The sequence below is a fragment of the Zeus faber genome, assembly GCF_960531495.2.
Source record: "Zeus faber genome assembly, chromosome: 22".
Classification (NCBI taxonomy): domain Eukaryota; kingdom Metazoa; phylum Chordata; class Actinopteri; order Zeiformes; family Zeidae; genus Zeus; species Zeus faber.
The window spans coordinates 19,028,574-19,047,924 of NC_137209.1; the positions used below are offsets into that span (position 1 = coordinate 19,028,574).

General features: G+C 43.3%; 1 protein-coding gene across 1 annotated transcript in view; it reads right to left on the bottom strand.

Moving 5' to 3' along the window:
* Positions 1–238: 238 nt before the first annotated feature.
* Positions 239–19,351, bottom strand: part of arhgef11 (Rho guanine nucleotide exchange factor (GEF) 11) — a 41,630-nt gene continuing 22,517 nt past the window's right edge. The window contains exons 24-42 of the mRNA XM_080023297.1: positions 18,582–18,779; positions 17,888–17,935; positions 17,295–17,443; positions 16,420–16,560; positions 16,045–16,121; positions 15,161–15,286; positions 13,499–13,616; positions 11,912–12,060; positions 11,644–11,719; positions 10,666–10,848; positions 9,016–9,097; positions 8,812–8,892; positions 7,061–7,119; positions 6,350–6,502; positions 3,133–3,411; positions 1,873–1,977; positions 1,162–1,400; positions 881–1,013; positions 239–331 (exon numbers count right to left, since the gene is read on the bottom strand). Of these exons, the coding sequence (XP_079879423.1) occupies positions 282–331; positions 881–1,013; positions 1,162–1,400; positions 1,873–1,977; positions 3,133–3,411; positions 6,350–6,502; positions 7,061–7,119; positions 8,812–8,892; positions 9,016–9,097; positions 10,666–10,848; positions 11,644–11,719; positions 11,912–12,060; positions 13,499–13,616; positions 15,161–15,286; positions 16,045–16,121; positions 16,420–16,560; positions 17,295–17,443; positions 17,888–17,935; positions 18,582–18,779 (2,446 nt within the window). The 3' untranslated portion in view covers positions 239–281. The remainder of the gene's footprint in view (positions 332–880; positions 1,014–1,161; positions 1,401–1,872; positions 1,978–3,132; positions 3,412–6,349; positions 6,503–7,060; positions 7,120–8,811; positions 8,893–9,015; positions 9,098–10,665; positions 10,849–11,643; positions 11,720–11,911; positions 12,061–13,498; positions 13,617–15,160; positions 15,287–16,044; positions 16,122–16,419; positions 16,561–17,294; positions 17,444–17,887; positions 17,936–18,581; positions 18,780–19,351) is intronic.

Sequence of the window (19,351 nt, forward strand, 5' to 3'; positions counted from 1 at the left end):
CCAACTCGGCGAGTCTCCTCCGACTCGTTGCTCTTCCTTCTACTTTCCGCTGCGTCTCCTCCTCCCTCCCCCGCAGACGGTTTCATCTTCTCTTCCGCCTCGCTTCCGCTCGGTCCTTCATTGTGGTATCCCCGGCAGAAGAAGTCCTTCCTGTTTCCTGTTCCGGTGGCCAGGGGCATGCTGGGATTGGAGTTTGGGGGGAGGAGGGGGGTTTGTCTGGGTACAGTAGTGGGTCAAGGTGTGTGTGTGTGTGTGTGTGTGTGTGTGTGTGTGTGCGTGTGTCAGAAACCAGTCGACTGGACCTTGGGCTCGGCTGGAACTCCCTCCTTGCCTGGAAGGAGTGAACGACAGGTTAGCGACGGGCACGTTAGCGCTGAAGAACTGCTGCTCCAACCGCGGCTCCGCCACCCGCCTTGTATCTAGGTAGAATTTAGCCTGGGACGCTGCGACTGTCGGCTCTACAGGACACGCCCCCTTGGTGGCGGATAGGTGACTGACAGATCGAAAATAAAAACAGTAGATCTAATTGTGTTACCTGTAAATAAGTACAACTATTTGGTATATCTTTTTTGGATTCACAATTAGAGTACTAATGTTGTGTTCAGTTGATAACAATTAACTTGTACTTAGTGTGTTTAAACCTGTACTTAAGATATTGCTTAAATATATTGAAAATAAATGTGTCATGTACTTTTGACCAGGAAAATAACACTGAAATAAGTACACTGACTAGTATACTAAAGCTGTTCTTTAAATCACTACGTGGAGTGAAGGAGAGCGCCGGAGAGAGAAGCCCAAAACTATTTCTCCACGGCGGTTTCGACGAAAGGATTCGTGCACGTCTTCCAGCCCCAGGAGGCCACCTCAAGCCGCCGCTCACCGTCTGCTGAGCCGCGGTCCAGGGACGGGGTCCTGGACACGGTTGCCGAGCAACAGGGCCGCTCCTCTGCTTCCTGAAAGACCAGGGGGTCACTGAGGATCTTTAAAAGCTGGTGATGGGCCTTCTCCAGGTCCTGCGGGTGTGGCGGACGACAACGAAAACAAATACAAACAAATAAAATCAAATAAAATCACGCGCGGGACTTTTCAACAGCATGATATTCAGCGCGGGAGGGTTTCGAAAACATTGTAAGCTCCAATAAAATAGTACGTGAGAATCACCCTCAGCTGGTGCAACTTGCTCATCAGACCCTCGATTGTGTGGAAGATCTCCTCCACGTTGTTGACCACGTGACTTTGGCTTCCGCTGTGTGATTGGCTCGTTCCAGCTTCCTGCTCTGGTGGCGCGGCGTCCGGTCGGTGCGGAGGGAACTCGGCGGCGGTCGGTGTGGGGGGCTCGTTGAGGTCATCTGTGAAGCTCTCCCCCGGCTCGCTGGGCAACACCAGGTAGAAGGTGTTGCCTGAAGACAGACATGACAGACAGACAGGCCGTTATCAGCTGAGGCCGATGGAAGACGCCGGACGTTCGGTGAGTCCTCAGCGCGCGAGAGTACTCGCTGTAACTAAGCAAACAAGAGCTCTGTAATCTGTCCATTTTGAAGTGAAATCTGTCCATTCTATGATTAAATCTCCCTGAAATCTGTCATATATTTTGTGGTGAAATCTTTCCATTATATGACTAAATATCCATGAAATCTGTCCATTTTGTGGTGAAATCTATCAATTCTATGACTAAACATCCACAAAATTGGTCCATTTAGGCGTGAAATCTTTCCATTCTGCGATTAAATGTCCACGAAATCTGTCCATTTTGTGGTGAACTCTGTCCATTTGGGGTGGAATCTGTCCATTCTCTGGCAAAATCTGCCACCACAATCTAGCGCTATTGAAGCTGTTCCCCTCTACACGGGGGGGGGGGGGGGTTGTCATTACCGGGCGCCGCGGCCTCGCCTCTCGGCTCGGACGACTGGTCGGAGGGGAGGAGCGTGACATCATCGGTGATGTCGTCAGGGACAGAAGGAGAGCCCGCAACCACAGCTATGCACAGGGGACAGACGTGTGTGTGATGATATGTCGGAAGTGTGTATGAAAGATAAGTTGTGCGGTGAAGGGGTGAGGAGCGGATGGAAAAGAAAAACATAGGAGGAGCAGTGAGAGAGCGGGAGAGAGAGGGAGAGAGAGGGAGAGCGTGAAAACCAAAGCAACAGAATCACAGAGTGCACAGATCACATGAACCCATGCATCACTCGTTTTCTTCCAATTCATAAAGAGAAAAATGTGATATTGGAAAATTGGCCAAATTTAGAGCCTGGCGTTCCCAGTCTCCCGGTTCTGAGATTGAATTGTGGTAAAATGTTTTTGTCGGATATGGAATGTGAGATCAATTTGAAAGAAGCTTGAAAAATACACTGGGGAAAAAAAAGTAGGGGAGCTCCCTGTTTCCACAGACAAATTTGACTTCAGATGGATAATAAACCAACCCTGATGTGGCAATTCAACATTAAATTATGGTATAGGATGAATATAACCAAATAGTACATAGAAGACTATGTCTGAGCCTGTTCTCAGAGAAACTGGCACTTTCATTTTGAACTTGAGCGTGAAATATAAAATCTAGTTTGATCGGTTTTTTGGATTTCTGATTGAATATGAAAGAAGGAACGATACACGGATTCTCAAGAAGAGGAAGTCGATCTTAGGTACCCAGATTGTTTCCACAGAGAGATGAGAGCACCACGCCATTGTCATTTCCCCACTTAAACTCAATCAATTTAAAGTGGAAACCCATAAAATCCCCTGAGTTGAGTGGATTATAATAAAGGTCCCAGAATTCTATTAAAAAAATACAGTATATGTACTGTATATTAACTGTATATATTGTTTACATCCAGGTTCACCCTCATCCTTGCTCTTAGACGGTTACTTCATTTTCTGGAAAGTATGCCTTCTCATAAGTATGCCACCTCGCATTTTGTGGTGGGGATATTTTTTCACACGAGGGTGGTGGATCATAACCGCATATACGGTAAGTAGCTATATTTTTCCAAACAAAATAGTCTTATGGATTACCACTTTAAAGCATAAATTAAGGGGTGCAACTCACTTAAATTGGAATTGAAGATGAATACTTTAAAATGAGTTGAAGTGCAGAAATGGAAAGTTAACAGCTTAAGACTCACTGAGACTCATTACCTTTTCTCACGACCTGAACACTGGGCTGCTGTGCACCTGAGGGCGCCGCCTCTGGTGGCGCTGCCTCCGGTGGCGCCGCCTCCGGTGGCGCTGCCTCTGGTGGCGCCGCCTCCGGTGGGTTGCTGCAGAGGCTGAGGTCCGCCTCCGGGGAGTCCGGCCTCTTCCCGTCAGTGAACGAGCTCTGGTCATTGGCCGCCTCGTTGGTGGCCGTGTCGTCTGAATCGTGGCTCCACCCATCCTCTTCCAAGTCACGGAATATTAGCTGCCGTAGCGTTTCGACTATAGAAAAAACACATATGAAGCAGGGCTTGGATATGCAGGCATTAATATACATAAATCTCTATCTTTAACCAAAAATTTGCCCTCAAAAGATTAATGAAAAAGATCAATTGATTAAAATGTACTTAGCAATGGGTTTTCGAATGGCGGTTTCTCCAATTCCAGAATGAGAATCAGTTATTTCGGCCAAGTACATTTCCATAAACAAGGAATTTGTCAACAATCGCCATCGGCTGTATGAGGCCCCGAAATAACTATTTTCAAGCAGCCACAACTCAGTGGCGGTTCAGGCGTGTGAGAGGGATTGGAAACCACAAAGCAAGTAGAGGGAATAAGATGCATTCTTTACGCATAAACAACAAAATCATCAACGGCAAAAGCAAACTGACCTTTGCTGTAAGATGACAAACCATTAAATGATAATGCGACACAGGTCCAGCCGATATATCATTATATCTTCAATATCGTGACACCAGACTAGACATCGTCTGGGATTATGATCGTCAACGCGATTGAATGTTTCCGAACGCAATAGACTGTTCCAGATCAACACCAGTGAAGATCCTAATTACTAATGACTGTCTTTAAAACATTTCTTGTGTGAAAATATCTTATGGAGGTACCAATAGTCACTCCCAAAATATCGTCAAAATCATCAATATCGAAGTATTTGTTTAAAAAGATGAGATTTTGATTTTGTCAACATGGCCAAGACCTGCTATAAAGGAGACTCCATGTGTGGTCTAGACCAGGGGTCCACAACCTGCGGCTCCGGAGCCGTTGCTCTTCAGCCCCTCCCCACTGTGGCTTTAACAAAAATTATATGAAAATAAATAAAGGTCATTTTTCAACATTTATATTTTCATTTATCATGGTTGTAGGCCTAAAGTGATTCTTAACTTCTTCAATTGTAATAATGTGCAGCCTACATAAATTTCAGTCAACTACAATGTGCATCAGGGGTTTAAGCTTTCCGAGTTCCAGCCTCGATGGAACGCATCTGCTTCGTAAAGCGCGCCACAGGAACGCGACGAGGCGGGGTCCTCACGTGTGCAGCAGCCAATCAAAATCGAGTATTTGACCCCTTACTCTCGCACATGCAGAGATTCCAGCCATTGGGAGAGAAGTCGGCTGGGAGTGCACACTGCGCGGCAGCAGCACGCGCTCTCCGGGAACGCCGTGAGCAGACTGCAGCTATGACCGAACAGCCATATTTATCCTCCTATTTGGAACTATTTCACCGGCAATACAAGAGCTACGGATTCCAAAGGGTTAAACCACCGACAATCCTGTTCATTTTGAGATGAAGTCGACAGCGCATGTCCGGTGGCTGAGGTGCTGAAACGCTTTGCCGCTCGTCCGGAACGTGTCAAAACCCTTCCTGGAAAGCAAAGGCCTCACCTATCCCGAACTAGAAGATCCGGATTGGCTTGGAAAAGCCGCACGTCACGGCGGATATGACAAGTCACGTAAACACGGCCAAAACAAAAGTCTCCAGGGGAAGGGAAGCACGGGCCCTGCGGACGCCGGAGGACCGTTTCGGCGTTTGAGCGCCAGATGACAGTGTTTGCCAGAGATGTACAAAGAGGTGCGCTCTCCCACTTCCCCGCGACCGAGAGAGTTCAAAGAAGAACGTTATCACATCGGTTGGGAGTATGCAAACCGCAGTTGGGGAAAGATTCAGCGTGATTGGAAAGGAAAAAAAACTAAAAAAAACACATTATCCCTCCATGTCACGCCCCTGGACGTCGACCCATCTGCTGAACATGGTCAATTTCAAGATGGGGACAAGTCGACCCCATCTTGAAATTGAACTGGCCAACATAGCCGATAAAGACTTAGGGCTGTCCAAGCTCAAAAGCCCAATCTGGAAGATGTCGCCCGTCGGAAGGCTGTTCTCGCTCAAAGGCACAAACGGAGCGATACAGGGAACCTCCCGGAGCCCGCCAGACTCATGTTTTGAAACATGGAGTGCCAATTCCCACACCTCTATGAACATGAACAAGGACGCGTTTGGAGTGCCGTCCGTCTTTGGATCGACATGCTCATGCGAGCGGGTTTTCTCAAGCACAAACTACATAAAGCCCAAACATCGGCTCCCGCCTCGCAGATGACAGCCTGCAGCCCTGTGTGGAGATCAAAGCCACATCTTACAGCCCTGATGTGGAGAACATCTGCAGTGATGTTCACATTCGACAGGTGAGAAAATGATCATTTAACAGTTATTTGCAAAAAATATTTATTTTGGACCCCGGGCTGATGTGGTTGTGCTTTATGTTCAGGCGCGACGGTCGATTGCTGGACCGTACAGCACACCAAAACAGACTTTGGCCATAATTAAATGCAAACTGGCCTATTTTTTATGTTCACTCTATTTGAGCTATTAGGCTGCAGCTGTATGTTTTATTAATTTTAAAGTGGGCTACTTTTTATTTTATTGTTTTTCCACAAATATGAGGAGGACTCAAAAAGGTCTGCATAGTTCTGTGTTTAATTTATTTCAAAGTAGGCCGACGCATGCCTGTGTATTTTCTCCTCTTCATAAAACTTTGTGTGTGTTTTCCTTTGTTATAACAGGTAAAAATAGCAACAAAATGTCAAAAGTTTTCTTCATTGTCGTTCTATAATTTCATAAATGGAACAAACTATATTTTTTCTATGTATAGCATATATATATATATATATAAATAAATCACTTTATAAGCTCGGTTATCAAATATGTTTTGCGGATCAGAAATATGTTTTGTGGAGGAGGGGGCAAAATGGCTCTTTTGGTAGTAAAGGCTGCAGAGCCCTGGACTAGAACATGGATTTTAGAAAATTGATTTCAGACAGTTCAGCTTAAAAAGGGGGAAAAATGTCAGATTCCCTTTCTCAGAGTTATTTCGACTGCGATCTATTTAAGCGGAGCAACAACCAATCGCCGCCTCCGTCTCACCGTCTTGTAGAGCGGCCTCGGCCACGCCCAGCGCATGGCCGTCGCCACAGAGGAAGGGCCCCGATAGGCCGAAGGGCGCGGTGGGGGTCAGCCCGTTGTCGTGGTCCGAGGAATCCGGCTCCACGGACGGCGAGCGCTCCATCGCAGAGTCGTCTGGGATATTGAAAATATCAAATATTTTGACACCTGGCTGTCATAGAGGAATAACAGCCACCTGGGTGCTATAGAGGAATAACAGACACCTGGGTGCTATAGAGGAATAACAGCCACCTGGGTGTTATAGAGGAATAACAGCCACCTGGGTGCTATAGAGGAATAACAGACACCTGGGTGTTATAGAGGAATAACAGCCACCTGGGTGCTATAGAGGAATAACAGCCACCTGGGTGTTATAGAGGAATAACAGCCACCTGGGTGCTATAGAGGAATAACAGACACCTGGGTGCTATAGAGGAATAACAGACACCTGGGTGTTATAGAGGAATAACAGACACCTGGGTGTTATAGAGGAATAACAGCCACCTGGGTGCTATAGAGGAATAACAGCCACCTGGGTGCTATAGAGGAATAACAGACACCTGGGTGCTATAGAGGAATAACAGACACCTGGGTGTTATAGAGGAATAACAGACACCTGGGTGTTATAGAGGAATAACGGATGGTGTCATTTAAATAATAATGGGGAAAAGAGATGCACAAGCGTCGTCTCACCTGAGGGGTAAACGTGGCTGCTTGCTGAGACCGGAGACGAGTTGCCGAGACTTGGGGAACTACAAATACAAACACACAATTAGAAAATAGGTACAAATGAAGTGAAAAGACGGGGGGGCTTCTGACCAGAGGTGGTTCGATGCTGATTCACAAATTAACATGGTTGACTCAGAATCCAGGAAGAGGAATGTTCCATTCTGAAAATAACTAACTAAACTTTTTTCCAAACTTTTATGTTATGCATTACATGTTATGCACCGTGCCGTTTTTTTTGTTTCAGAGTTAAATAAAAAATGAAAAAAAAGTGAAATAAAATGCATCTAAAACAAAAAAAAACAACATTCTCAGTGTGTTATCTGAGAGGAAGGGGGAAGATCTAGACCCGATCTAGACCTTCAGGTCTTCGAGAGCCTTGTTTCTTTATCAGTATCATTTATCAGTTAAATCTGACTCTGCAAACCGCGCTGCGACTCTGCTCTGCACGAAAAAGCCACTTTCACTTATAGTTTTGTAGCGCCCAACTAAGTATTGATAACACACTTAGAATTTTACAAATTCCATTTTTTTCAACTTGATGAATGTGAGCGCTATTTCTATTAAAAAACAAACAAACAAACAAAAAAACCCAATAAACCACGGTGGGAAAGTTTTGTAATCAGTGTATGCCCGAACACCGGTAACAGCGGCAACCCTACTCACAACAAATTCATATTGATTTCATCTTAACTGTATTACTGATAAATGCTTCTGTGATAAATAGAACAATTTAGAGAAATAACGATGTGCTGTTCTATTTCAAAGGAAAAAGTCACAATTTTGAAGTGGTTCTTCAGAAAAAATAATTAAGTTAAGTTTGTTAAGTTAAGTTAAATGTGCTTTTTTAAACAGACACCAAATAATAAATTAACAAATGTAAACATACTGACCACAACAGGGATGTGGTCAGTACATTACTTTCATTAACAACCATAAGAGCCTCCGCTCTCCATCTCTCACTCTCTCCACAAACATACACTGTCCAACGGTTCGGTTTTCGAATCCTACTCAAATTAAAAAAAATGTAAAAAAAAAAAAAAAAAAAGACGTTTGAACCTGAAAATTTACATTCGAAAAAAATATGCAGTACGTGTTTCAGCAGAAATGTATAATTTTTTATGAAAATGTTGTGCGCATACGTCCACATACATCCTTGATAATGATGATGCGCAAGTGAATGATCTTTTTCCTCCCGCTCTATTTTCTTTTATCCGCCAGCTGAGCCGGTGCAGGCGGGGCTGGATCTTCCTATAGGCCGGATAGGCGGCCGCTTAAGGCGACATCCCCGGGGAGCGCGGAGAGGGGGCGATCAGCGCGCAAACGTGCACACCTGTCTCACTCTCCGACGGCACCGATGATGCGCTCGCCAGCGATGGGGTGCCCGCGAGCGGCGCGCCACAACAGTGCGTTTTGATCGTAGATGGAGGCTATTTTATTTGACGTCTCCTCCTCCCCCTCCGTAACGGGGACACTTTCTCCACGACTCCTACTGATATACAAGGACTATTAAAAAAACAAAAAAACAAAAAAAAAAAAAACACAACACTGTTCTCCTAGTTATAGAATTTAGTAGCACTGTCTCCAAAAATGGTCACGGTACCCGTTTCTGATTATGATTTTACTGAAAATTCAGCTTGTTTCCCCCCCCCAAAAAACCTACGTTCTTACTGTAAGTGAAGTTCTGCATTAAAACGTAATTTCCTGAAAACACTCACGAAATAGGTGTGACGCTGCGATTGGTCGAGGGCGATGCTCCGCCAGCCAATGAGATGGTCTTTTCGAGAAAGTCTTTCCAACTTAAAAAAAAAAAAGAGAAGAAAAATATATACAATTTTAAATCTTTACACAGGGTTAAATTTGTTCCAGTTCAATGAAATAAGTAGGAAATAAAAGTCAGAAAACCGTCCCGGAGTTCTTACGTATTCTTCTCAGACGCCGTCCCGGCCACCAGCTCATAGATCTGCCACTCGGTGGTGCTGATGACGTACAGCGCCTTGTTGTCTGCAGGAGGATAGTGTTCAGTTCTAATCATTATCTAGATCAATATATATCAATTATTTAAATATCCATACGCTGTTATGGAAGTCTAGCTCGACGACAACACCAAAAAACATCCTGTACCCTTAGCTTCGGTCTCAAAATGCAGTACATTTTTAACTGAAAATGACTTTAAAACAGGGTTCATTCTGGCATTACAAATTTAATTCAAATACTTTCAAGTACTTTAAGCACTATTTTTTTTTAAATTTCCAATTTCAAATGTGATCTTTATTAATTAAAATATAATATGATCTTCGTCTCATTGTCTATTGTTTATTAGTATGTCCACTATTAATCTCATTGCCATCTACTACTAAGTGTCTAAGTGTATTTCCAACCACGCTGGATTAAATTAAATTTCCCTGGAAAGGTCTGTGACCTAAAAGCCATCAGGAAATGTTTATTATGTTATGATTAAAATAACAAAAGCAGGGGGATATCGCAGGTTTTCAATAATCAGGTTTTTTTCCAATAACTTTTTAAGCACTTCAGCACAAAAGGGGCTATATTAAAGGTATTCAGGCACTTAAATCTCTGAGGACTAAATTCAAGCACATCAAGCAACTCAAGGACCTGGTAAGAACCATGTTAATCTATTTGGACGTACAGTGTAGGATTTTGGTTCAATTTATATTTGACATGACACTCGTGGATTTTTTTAAACAATATTTGACTTAGGAAACATACACCTCAAATTGTCTCAGGCTAGTGCATATGTGTGTGTGTATATGTATATATATATATATATGTATATATATATATACATATATATATATCTCAAACTAAATAGAATTGTTTTGTTATTATCAAAGTATGAAAAGAAAATTGAAATGATTCTGCAGCAGACAAAACAAATGGCAGTTTCATGTGAATCGGAGAGGAGACCTTGGGCATGATGCTCTGCGGTCCACACCACCACCACCACCACCACCACCACCACCACCACGTCTACGAGCTCGCCGGCGGCCGCCAGCTGCAGTCCGCCGCGGCCCCCTTCTCTATAGATGGATAACTGACGGAACGGCTCGAACTTATAATTATTATTATTATTATTGTAAATATATAATAATGATAACAATAATAATGATAATAATAATGCCTTTGTGACACGGGTAAGTCAGCACCCGGTCCTCCAGGTTGGGGGTTGGGCGTGGGGTTAACAACCTCACCCCGTAAAAAAAAAAGCATGTTACGGAAACGACGAGAAGAAGCCATTCAGGTAAGGAGCAAATGGTGGGGGCTCGTCGCCCAATTAACAGAAGGAACGGGAGGAACTAACTAACTAACTAACTAGTGCCTCCACCTGTGATCTCTGGCACCCCAGGTTGGGAACCACTGAACTGATACATTATCAATGATGGGCGAAAAAATGTCTCCATTAACCTCCTTGAAAGGTAAAAAGGTCACGGCTAGCTCCAGATCGGAGGTATGAGACGATATTCAAGGCAGATTTGCATTTAAGGGCGTTTCAACCTCGGTTGACCGATCAGCTATTCGGACATGTTTAGGAAGCGTGTTTGGGCCGTTACCCGTGGCGACGGAGCGGACCAGCAGGGAGTCCAGCCGGACCATCGGACTGGGGGAGTTCTTGGAGTCGCCGCCGCCGCCCCCACCGCCCCCCAGCCAGCGGGACGGGCAGCGCAGGACCAGCCGGTCGTCTGGGCCCCGCTGGAGGAGCACCAGGGCGTCGGACAGCAGCAGGGCCTGGATCTCTGCAGAACCAAGAGGTAAAGAAAAACAACCTTAAAAGCAGACTCAAAACACTGCTGACGACGGGGGCTTCTGATTAGGATTATTTAAGCCCGCAAATTGCCATTGGTTCCCAGTGATTCCAGTTCATTTAAATTCAGCTCATCACTAAATCTATTTTTTTTTATTTCTATTGAAAGAGTAAGAAGAGCCATTATGTCTTATAATATAGCTGCAGGTGGTAAATACAGCCCGTGCAAGCAACCGTGTATTCCATTTAAGTCCCATTAATTCCCATAAAATCCCATTAAATGCGGCTCATTGCCGTGAATCCCTTTCAATTTCCATAAATTCATAACTTAAGAGTCTTTATTAATTTCTGTTAGAAGAGTGCCTTTATGTCTTCTTATAGTATTGCTGTCTGTGGCAAACGGCAAAAAAGGTATACTTCCATTCAAGTGGAATCAATTCCCACTAAAGCTGTTGATTCCCATGAATTCCTTTCAATTCTGATAAATTCTCCTAAATTCCTTTTGATTCCCAGAAATGCCTCTTGATTCTCATGAATTTGTGTTGATTCGCAAACTCTTGTTAATTCCCATAAATTCCTGTTAATGCCCACGAATCCCTAATAAATCCTGTTAAATCCCGTATACTGCCGTAAACTCTGCAACCCAAGCAGTAACAATATTCTGACGAGTGCATTTCCTGAATTTGACCGCGTGGCAGAGGAACAAGGGGTAAAAGAAAAAAAAAAAAAAAAAAAAAAAAAAACAGTTAAAAAAGCTGAAAAGACAGCAACGGAGCTGAGGACGTACCCAACGTCTTGTCTTTGCTGACCTTCCAGGACAGAGCACCCTCGTGGATCATCCTCTTGGTTGTCAGATCCAGACTCTACCCAACAGAAAAGAAAAAAGCCACGACCAAACGCAATAAGACAAAAAAACGAGATGACCAGCAAACATTCGGTTTCACCAAAACACTGAAATATTGAAACACCGAGCTCCTCCCAAGGTAATGGAGAAGTCAGCCGGGCGAAAGAGCACGATAACCGTGTGAAACGGCAGAAAGGTTTGGGCGCTTCACCTTGAACTGCGGCGCGGCGTCGAGGCGGCGCTGGTACTGGCTGAGACGTTGCCGGTGCTCCGTCTCCCTGACGATCTCGTTGACGGCCTGCAGTATCCCACGGCAACAGGCCTGCGCGCGCTGGAGTGACGGGAGGTCGGGCGAGGAGGCTGCGGAGGAGGACGGAGAGCGGCCATCCTTAAAAATCAACCACCGCTCCCTCTGCTCACAGTCTATGCCGGTACCGGTGTGGATCAATTCATTCGTTTCAGGTTTTAATTATTATTTTTTTAATAAAAGTAACAATACTAGTTATTATTTATTCAACCTAAAGTTCTCAAAATGTTCATGCTCACTTTCTGTATTTTTTGCTTATTTTTCTTATTGCTGCTTATTTTTCATTCTCCCCTTAACGTTCACATTAGAGCTCCAAAGTGCCCCCTGTGGCCATGATTGCTACTAGATGTCGAGGTATTTTTGGAGGTTGAGGTTGTTTTTCAAAACTCCCCTCCAGGAAACAGCCATCTTGTAATCAAAATAACTAAGGCGCGTTCTACCAACCTCTGCAACAAGACCTCGCAATTTTGCAGAATTGTCACGACTTTATCGCGTCAAATGTCCAAATCAACACTCCACATCAGCGCTTTATTTATTCATTATTTAAAGTTCATTTTATAGATTAGTGGAACCCAAGCAAAAGCACGGTATTTGATTAATTTTTGTTGTTTTGAGCCCGCCGTCGTCCTTCAGGCTTATGAAATAAAAGATGAGCACTAAAATATTGTTTCTATGAGTTGGCAGTTTTCAGTTCAGTTTAATTCGTCTTGTGTAGGTTAACGCAGGGTCAGCAATTGTGCTGGACGAGTCAGGTCAGCTCAGCAGTTAAATACTAACAGTAATATCAAAATCTATAGCAAGAATAGGGCTAATAATAATAAGGAATAAAATATTAAAAAAAATATATATATAAACATATATTAGCAGCACACCGAGGAATAGTGCATTTTCTTTTTAAATCTAACGCATGCAGCAAAGCAGGTGAGCAGATATGTAATGAGCGGTACCTAATTGTACGAGCTGAGCTGCCTGTCAGCCTGGTGGTGAAAACTGATTTTAAGTCTGGTGGTGCAGGCAGCCATACTCCTGTATCTTCTTTGTAACTTCTTCTTTGATGATCTTTGACGGGCACAACGCGCACAATCGTAGGAAGTGATTGATGACTCGGCTACATTATTATTTTTTTAAATATCGCTCTTTGCCAATTCCTACTACTTCATTGCAAAAAGAACAAGACAAAATGATTCAAAGTGAAGCTGTTTTTGTTTGTTTCTCTGCACCCAAATAGCCTTCTGGAGAACAAATTCGCTTTAGCACGAGTGTTTTTTGAAATTCCCATCCCAATCCCAGCGATGCCTTTATTTTCATCTATTTTCTTTATATGTAAAGAGCTGATCTACTTTCATTGTAGTCGCTACGCGCACGCTTAAGCATCGAGGATGAACTACAGTTGTTTTTGAGCTGGAACCTGTGACATCGTAATTCTCTCTCTCTCTCTCTCTCTCTCTCTCTCTCTCTCTCTCTCTCTCTTTCTCTCACTCACTCACTCACCCTCGGTGTGTTTGATGATGTTGTCCAGCAGAAGGGGGTACTTGGTGAGTCGCTGCATCTCCGACACCAGCAGGTCCCTGAGCTGCAGCCTCCTGCAGTGAGGGCTGGCCTCGCACTCCTACACAACGACCAATAAACAAATGACAAACAAACACACACACACACACACACACACACACACAGTCGAGCACAGCACGAATAAAAACAGCCGCTGTGCAAACAAGGTGAATTACAAACAGACTGTTTACACCCGGCATTAACACGCTTCTCGGGTGATCCGGTCACAAGTGGACAGCTCTGAGTACGTCTGTTCACACCTGGCGACAGAATGCGTCTCCACATGGGTCTCGAGTGACCACTTGTGATCAGATCTCACTTCCCGCTCTATATGCAAACAATACGTACATCATTTCCATTTGTAAAGATCAAATGAATTGGAGTGGAGGTTTTTTTTCTCCTCTAGACAGCGATGCGCCGTACACGCTGCGCTGGTTTGCCTGTGTTTTTATTGTAGATGTAATTATTTGCGTTAGACGTAGTTATTTTTGTTTGTTTCCCCACTTGTATGAAATGAAAAATTTAGACACAACTGACTTAAGGGACAAATTAAAAACAAGGTGTGATTTTATTTTAGATGCATTTACTTTCCCCCGTTTCCAAATTGCTCAAAACAAAAATCGTGTGTGTCCCCTGCTACGTCACGCACGTCTCCATGTTGCTTTCCATTGCTATGGGACTTAGTAAAAGCTGGATGTTTTGTGGAAATACCTTAATTTTAAATATTAAATCCTGCACTTCTGTTACAGGGAGCCTTCTCAATTTCCCGACCAGACATTGATATGGCGCCGTTGGCGAGCGATGAGTACGTACTTCCGCTGACACAGAGGCCATCAGCTGAGTGGGCGGTCCATCAGTGTGGCCCAGGAAACATTTGTGTTTACACTGCTAAAAGGATGTAGCCGTATGTGGCCCACATCCACCTCCCGATGTGGTCTGAGTGAAGCTATCTGCATCCACAATGTGGTTTGGGTATTTTTACACCTGTACTATGGCTCTACGATCACTCAGAGTGCTCCGTGGAAATGATCAACACCACTTTTGAAATAAGAGAGAAGAAAGAAGCATGTTCACCGAAGAGGTACATTGGCTCAATTTCAGTTTAATTGTATTCCTTTCAGTTGCACAATCATAGACATATATAAATAGACGCTGCGATCAACGTCGCCGCCATATTGGAACAGACAAGACTGGCCTGTAACGTAAACGGGGGAGCCGTGTTTTCTCTGGATATTATACCATAACATTCACATTTCTCAGCCGATTTCAATGAGTTGTTTTTATATTCAAGGGTTTATGATCTACGTGGAGCAGATTGCTCCACCCTCCGCCATTTCCACTCATGGTGGCACATCGGCTGATGCACTTCCTGTGACGCACTGCTGTAAATCTATCATTTTCCCAGGGATTCGTACCCGGTGGCATTCCCTATTGCATGGTGGTATGCTTATAAACGCTGATGATGTCATCATTCTATGGCCATTACACTGTGCACTCAACACTAACTTCATAATGACAAGTTAAAGCAAAATAATTGTCTATTGCGCCTTTAATCATTTGACATCCGTACAGCGTTTGGGGGGCCTTTGTGTGTGTGTGTGTTACCTGGATGATTTGGGCGAAGCGGGGGTCTTTGCGCTGCTTGTTCTTGATCAGCTCCAGGGCCTGGGACTGTTGGCTGCAGAGTTGGGAGACCTGCTCCTGAAACTCTTCCCCAGCCGCCCCCTCAAACTGAAAGCAGGAAATCACAACTCATTAAAAACAGTTGATAAACCGATGAGCTTGTAAACTTTATTGGGAGCTAATAAGATAGGTACTTTATTGCTCCTGAGGGAAAACTAATGCCCTCATTTCCCCTAAGGATCAATAAAGTACCTATCTTATCTGTTAAAGTCCATTTCCATCCATGGAAGTAGTCGTCTGGTGAGGTTTGTTACAGTACACGGTTCATTGTTTGATATTTGTCACAATATCTTTAGGAAATGGGAAAAAAATTATGACGGGAGAAGATTCCTTTATTCCTTAAGAATAAAATCAGCATATTATAGTTTATTCGATTAGTTTTCTTTGATATAATAATAACAACTGAAATAAGCACCTTTTAAAAACAGACGCTTGTCAAAATTCAATTTAGTTTATTCAGTGAATGGTTGATACAGAAATTAGTCGTCTATCGCCAAATTTTATTTTCGTTTTCATTTTTAGATTTTCTGTGGGTTCCCTGTTTTTTTCTATTTTCCCCTTTTAGGTTTATTGCATATACCCAAAGTGTTCAAATGTTCCTCTTATTCATTTTTATGATAATTGTATAATAAATTGTATTGCCTATTATTTTAATGTGATATACTGTGACACTGCAATTTCCCTCCGGTTCCCTCCACGCTGACAAAACACAGCAGTTCACGTAACGCAGCATCGATCTCCATCTCTCCTTAAGACAAAGTGACAGAAGTGGTATTTTGTTTCAAAAAGCAGGTTGCTGGTCTCACCCTGGCCAGCATAACGTCTCCGATCTCCTGAACTATGGGCGTTTCCCTCCGCTTCTTCATCACCTCGCACAGACTCGCTGCAACACACACAGGGAGCATGAAAACAGGTTCCACACGCTTTTAAAATAAGAGCGTGCAGATAACGGAGGGCTGTGAATAAATTGGGACAATCGGACGTTCAAATCTGATTGACTGAATTTTCAATATGGTAAAAGCAGCCAATTTCCACTTTAATTAAATACCACCAGAGTTACAAATTAATTAAAATATTTTACACACACACACACACACACACACACACACACACACACACACACACACACACACACACACACACACACACACACACACACACACACACACACACACACACACCGTGCAGCTCGTAGACCTGGCGCAGGTTAGGGAAGATGCAGGCCAGCTCGTTGGAGCTCAGCACGGTCCACAGCTTCTGGAAGAAGACCTGGTCCAGGACCCCCAGCGTCCTCAGGTGGGACGTCTCTGTGGTGAACAGCTCTGTGTGTGTGTTGGGGGGAGAGGCGGGGGGGTTATTGTGGCCAATGTGTCCGAAAGGATTGCAGATTGTCAGACATCTGATAAAAATAGCGGCCACATCAAATCTTATCTTCAATGGTTACACGACAGCAACGTTATGGAAACCACATGAGCAGAGAGCTTAATCTTACATATTGTAGTGAAATCTAAAATATATGAACAGCGACACATTAAAAAAAAATTGGTGTGTGCTTGGATCAATCACTTGGATCAAACTAGCTTCATCATTCCCCAATAGGTTTAGATCCGATTGGTTAAAAAAAAAAAAAAGGATATACACACAGAAAAGTTACTATAAGCTGAAATTAAAACATAAAAATGGAAATGTTGCAGTTAACAATTATATAGAGAGAAATTGTGAAGATGAAGTAAAAATTTAAATCTTTTAAGTTTCCTGTTATAATGTGTATACAGTAGAGTAAAGGAAGATAACCTGAAATGAAAACAGAAAAATGTAAGTGTTGCAGTTATAATAAAAAAATATATATTAAGAAAAAATGTAAAAAAAAAAGGAAAAAGGCAAGTAAAAAATAATGAATTAAAAATAAATGTAATGTCTCTCTCTCCCTTTCTCGGCCAAAACGTCCAGCAGGCTTTTACATTTACCGGACTAAATTCTGATAACTCACCCTGGAGTGAATATAGCCCAATTCGCAACATTTTCCCATGTTTTACTGATAGAGGGGTGGGTGTACCGTAGATGACGGCCTGGCGCTCCACCTCCCGGGGGCTGAGCGTGGCCAGCAGCTGGGCGGGCACCGTCTGCTGCCAGTTCTGCCCGTCGCACGGCTCCTCCTCCAGGACGGGGCTGTCCGACAGCAGGGCCAGCGGGGACTCCATGCTCCTAAACACACGCGCGCACACGCACTGTTTATTCAAATTGATTTTAATATAATTTTTGGTGCTAATATGACTTGTCACAATTGTGAATTCATAAATTTTAGTTCAGGTTTTGCTGCCAGACTTGAGAAATGACAATCGTGAAACGACTGCGATGAATGGGTGAATTGTCTTTTTTGTTATACTGTAATAACCACATGGAAGAGACTTGGCTATTGGCATTCAGAAATTCGGAAAACAGATCATTTGCGTGTGTCAAGTTTTCATTTTATGTTTTATTTGTTGAACTTTCTCACCTGACCTTGAAATTTCGTAAACGAAAACATAATCATGGAATCCAGCGAAAAGATGGTGATTAGATCAAATATTGCCAAATCAGGTGGTGATGTAATAACTGCAAGGGCCCCGGCTGTAAGTGATTGTTATTCGGGACGTGAAAGGGACTTACCTCCTTCTAGAACGAGGGGTGTACGGGGGCGTGGGGTTCTCCAGAGACCTGAGGATCAAACACACTCTTCAGTCCAGCGTTTAGGAAACTCCATGGGCATCATGCGGTGTCTCCAGGTACCACAGATTCAATTCAATACCGTGTAAGACCGTTTTAAAAGACATTTTAACAACATTTAGTATCAAGTAGAAACAGGGTTAAAAGATTATTGTATATTTGTAACAGTGTTGGATATTCAGAACAGAGAGCCAAGTATTGTATAGTTGGAACAGAGAGATAAGTAGTACTGCATATTTGGAACAGAGAGCTAAGTATTGTATAGTTGGAACAGAGAAGTAAGTAGTACTGCATATTTGGAACAGAGAGGTAAGTACTGTATGTTTGGAACAGAGAAGTAAGTATTATATATTTGGAACAGAGAGGTAAGTTTCAGATAGAAACAGGGTTAAACGGTTATGAACTAGATGTTTCTATGAACTTCATGTCAGATAGAAAGGGAAGTGATCAGTGGAATACATCTAAAGAGTACCCCCCCCCAGAGCTTCAGACAGGTAAATAAGTAAAATCAGACAAAATCGATATCGAAAAATTGGAAAAATACAACAAACCTAAAAAAAACCACAACAAATACATCTGCGATACTGTGTGTGAGGGGGGAAAAAAAAGGTCGAAATAAAACGGTAAAGTTCCTGACCGGGCGGAGCTGCTGGAGGCGGAGGATGAGGCGCTGTGGTGCAGGCCCGGCCCCTCCCTCTCCTCGCCGCAGTCCTCCATGTCCACGTTGCTACGGGAGCGGGAGACGGTCTCCGCCCCCGACGCCTGGCCCCGGCGACGCCCCTCCCCCACGGCCTGCAGAGACTCGCTGCGGACCAAGCGCACCAGCTCCATCAGGCTGCGGAAGCGAAAGAGTCAATACACATCAATACAAATCTAGAATGGAATGAATGTTTGTTTGTATATTTCCCTCTTTTCTTTCTATATTAGGGTACTTTTTGTATATTTGTCTATCTTTTGTTTATATAGTTTTGGACTATTTCCTTTCTATATTAGGGTACATTTTGTTTATTTAAATTTTTCCTCCCGGATGGTTGAGCTTTGTTATGCCGATTGTCTGCACAGCAACACAGCAATCTTCACCTCAACATATTACTCATATATCAACATGTACTTGAATGTGCTCAATAAAAATGCTGTGATTACCGAAAAAAAAGAGTTGTGACCTTAATCTAATTCAAAAACGAATTGGGCGAAAAAAAAATAAAAGTTTAAAAAATAAAGTCAATTTATTAAGTACTTTTACATCAGTAACGATTTCCCGTTTCCAATTAACTACCATTTATACAAGTGCTTACACAGCAAAATGAATACTCAAAACTTCTAAACTGATCCACCACTGAGATCCCTTCTTCATCAGTGAAATTGGAGCAGATACACAACAAGGAAACCCTAATTCATCCATCCATC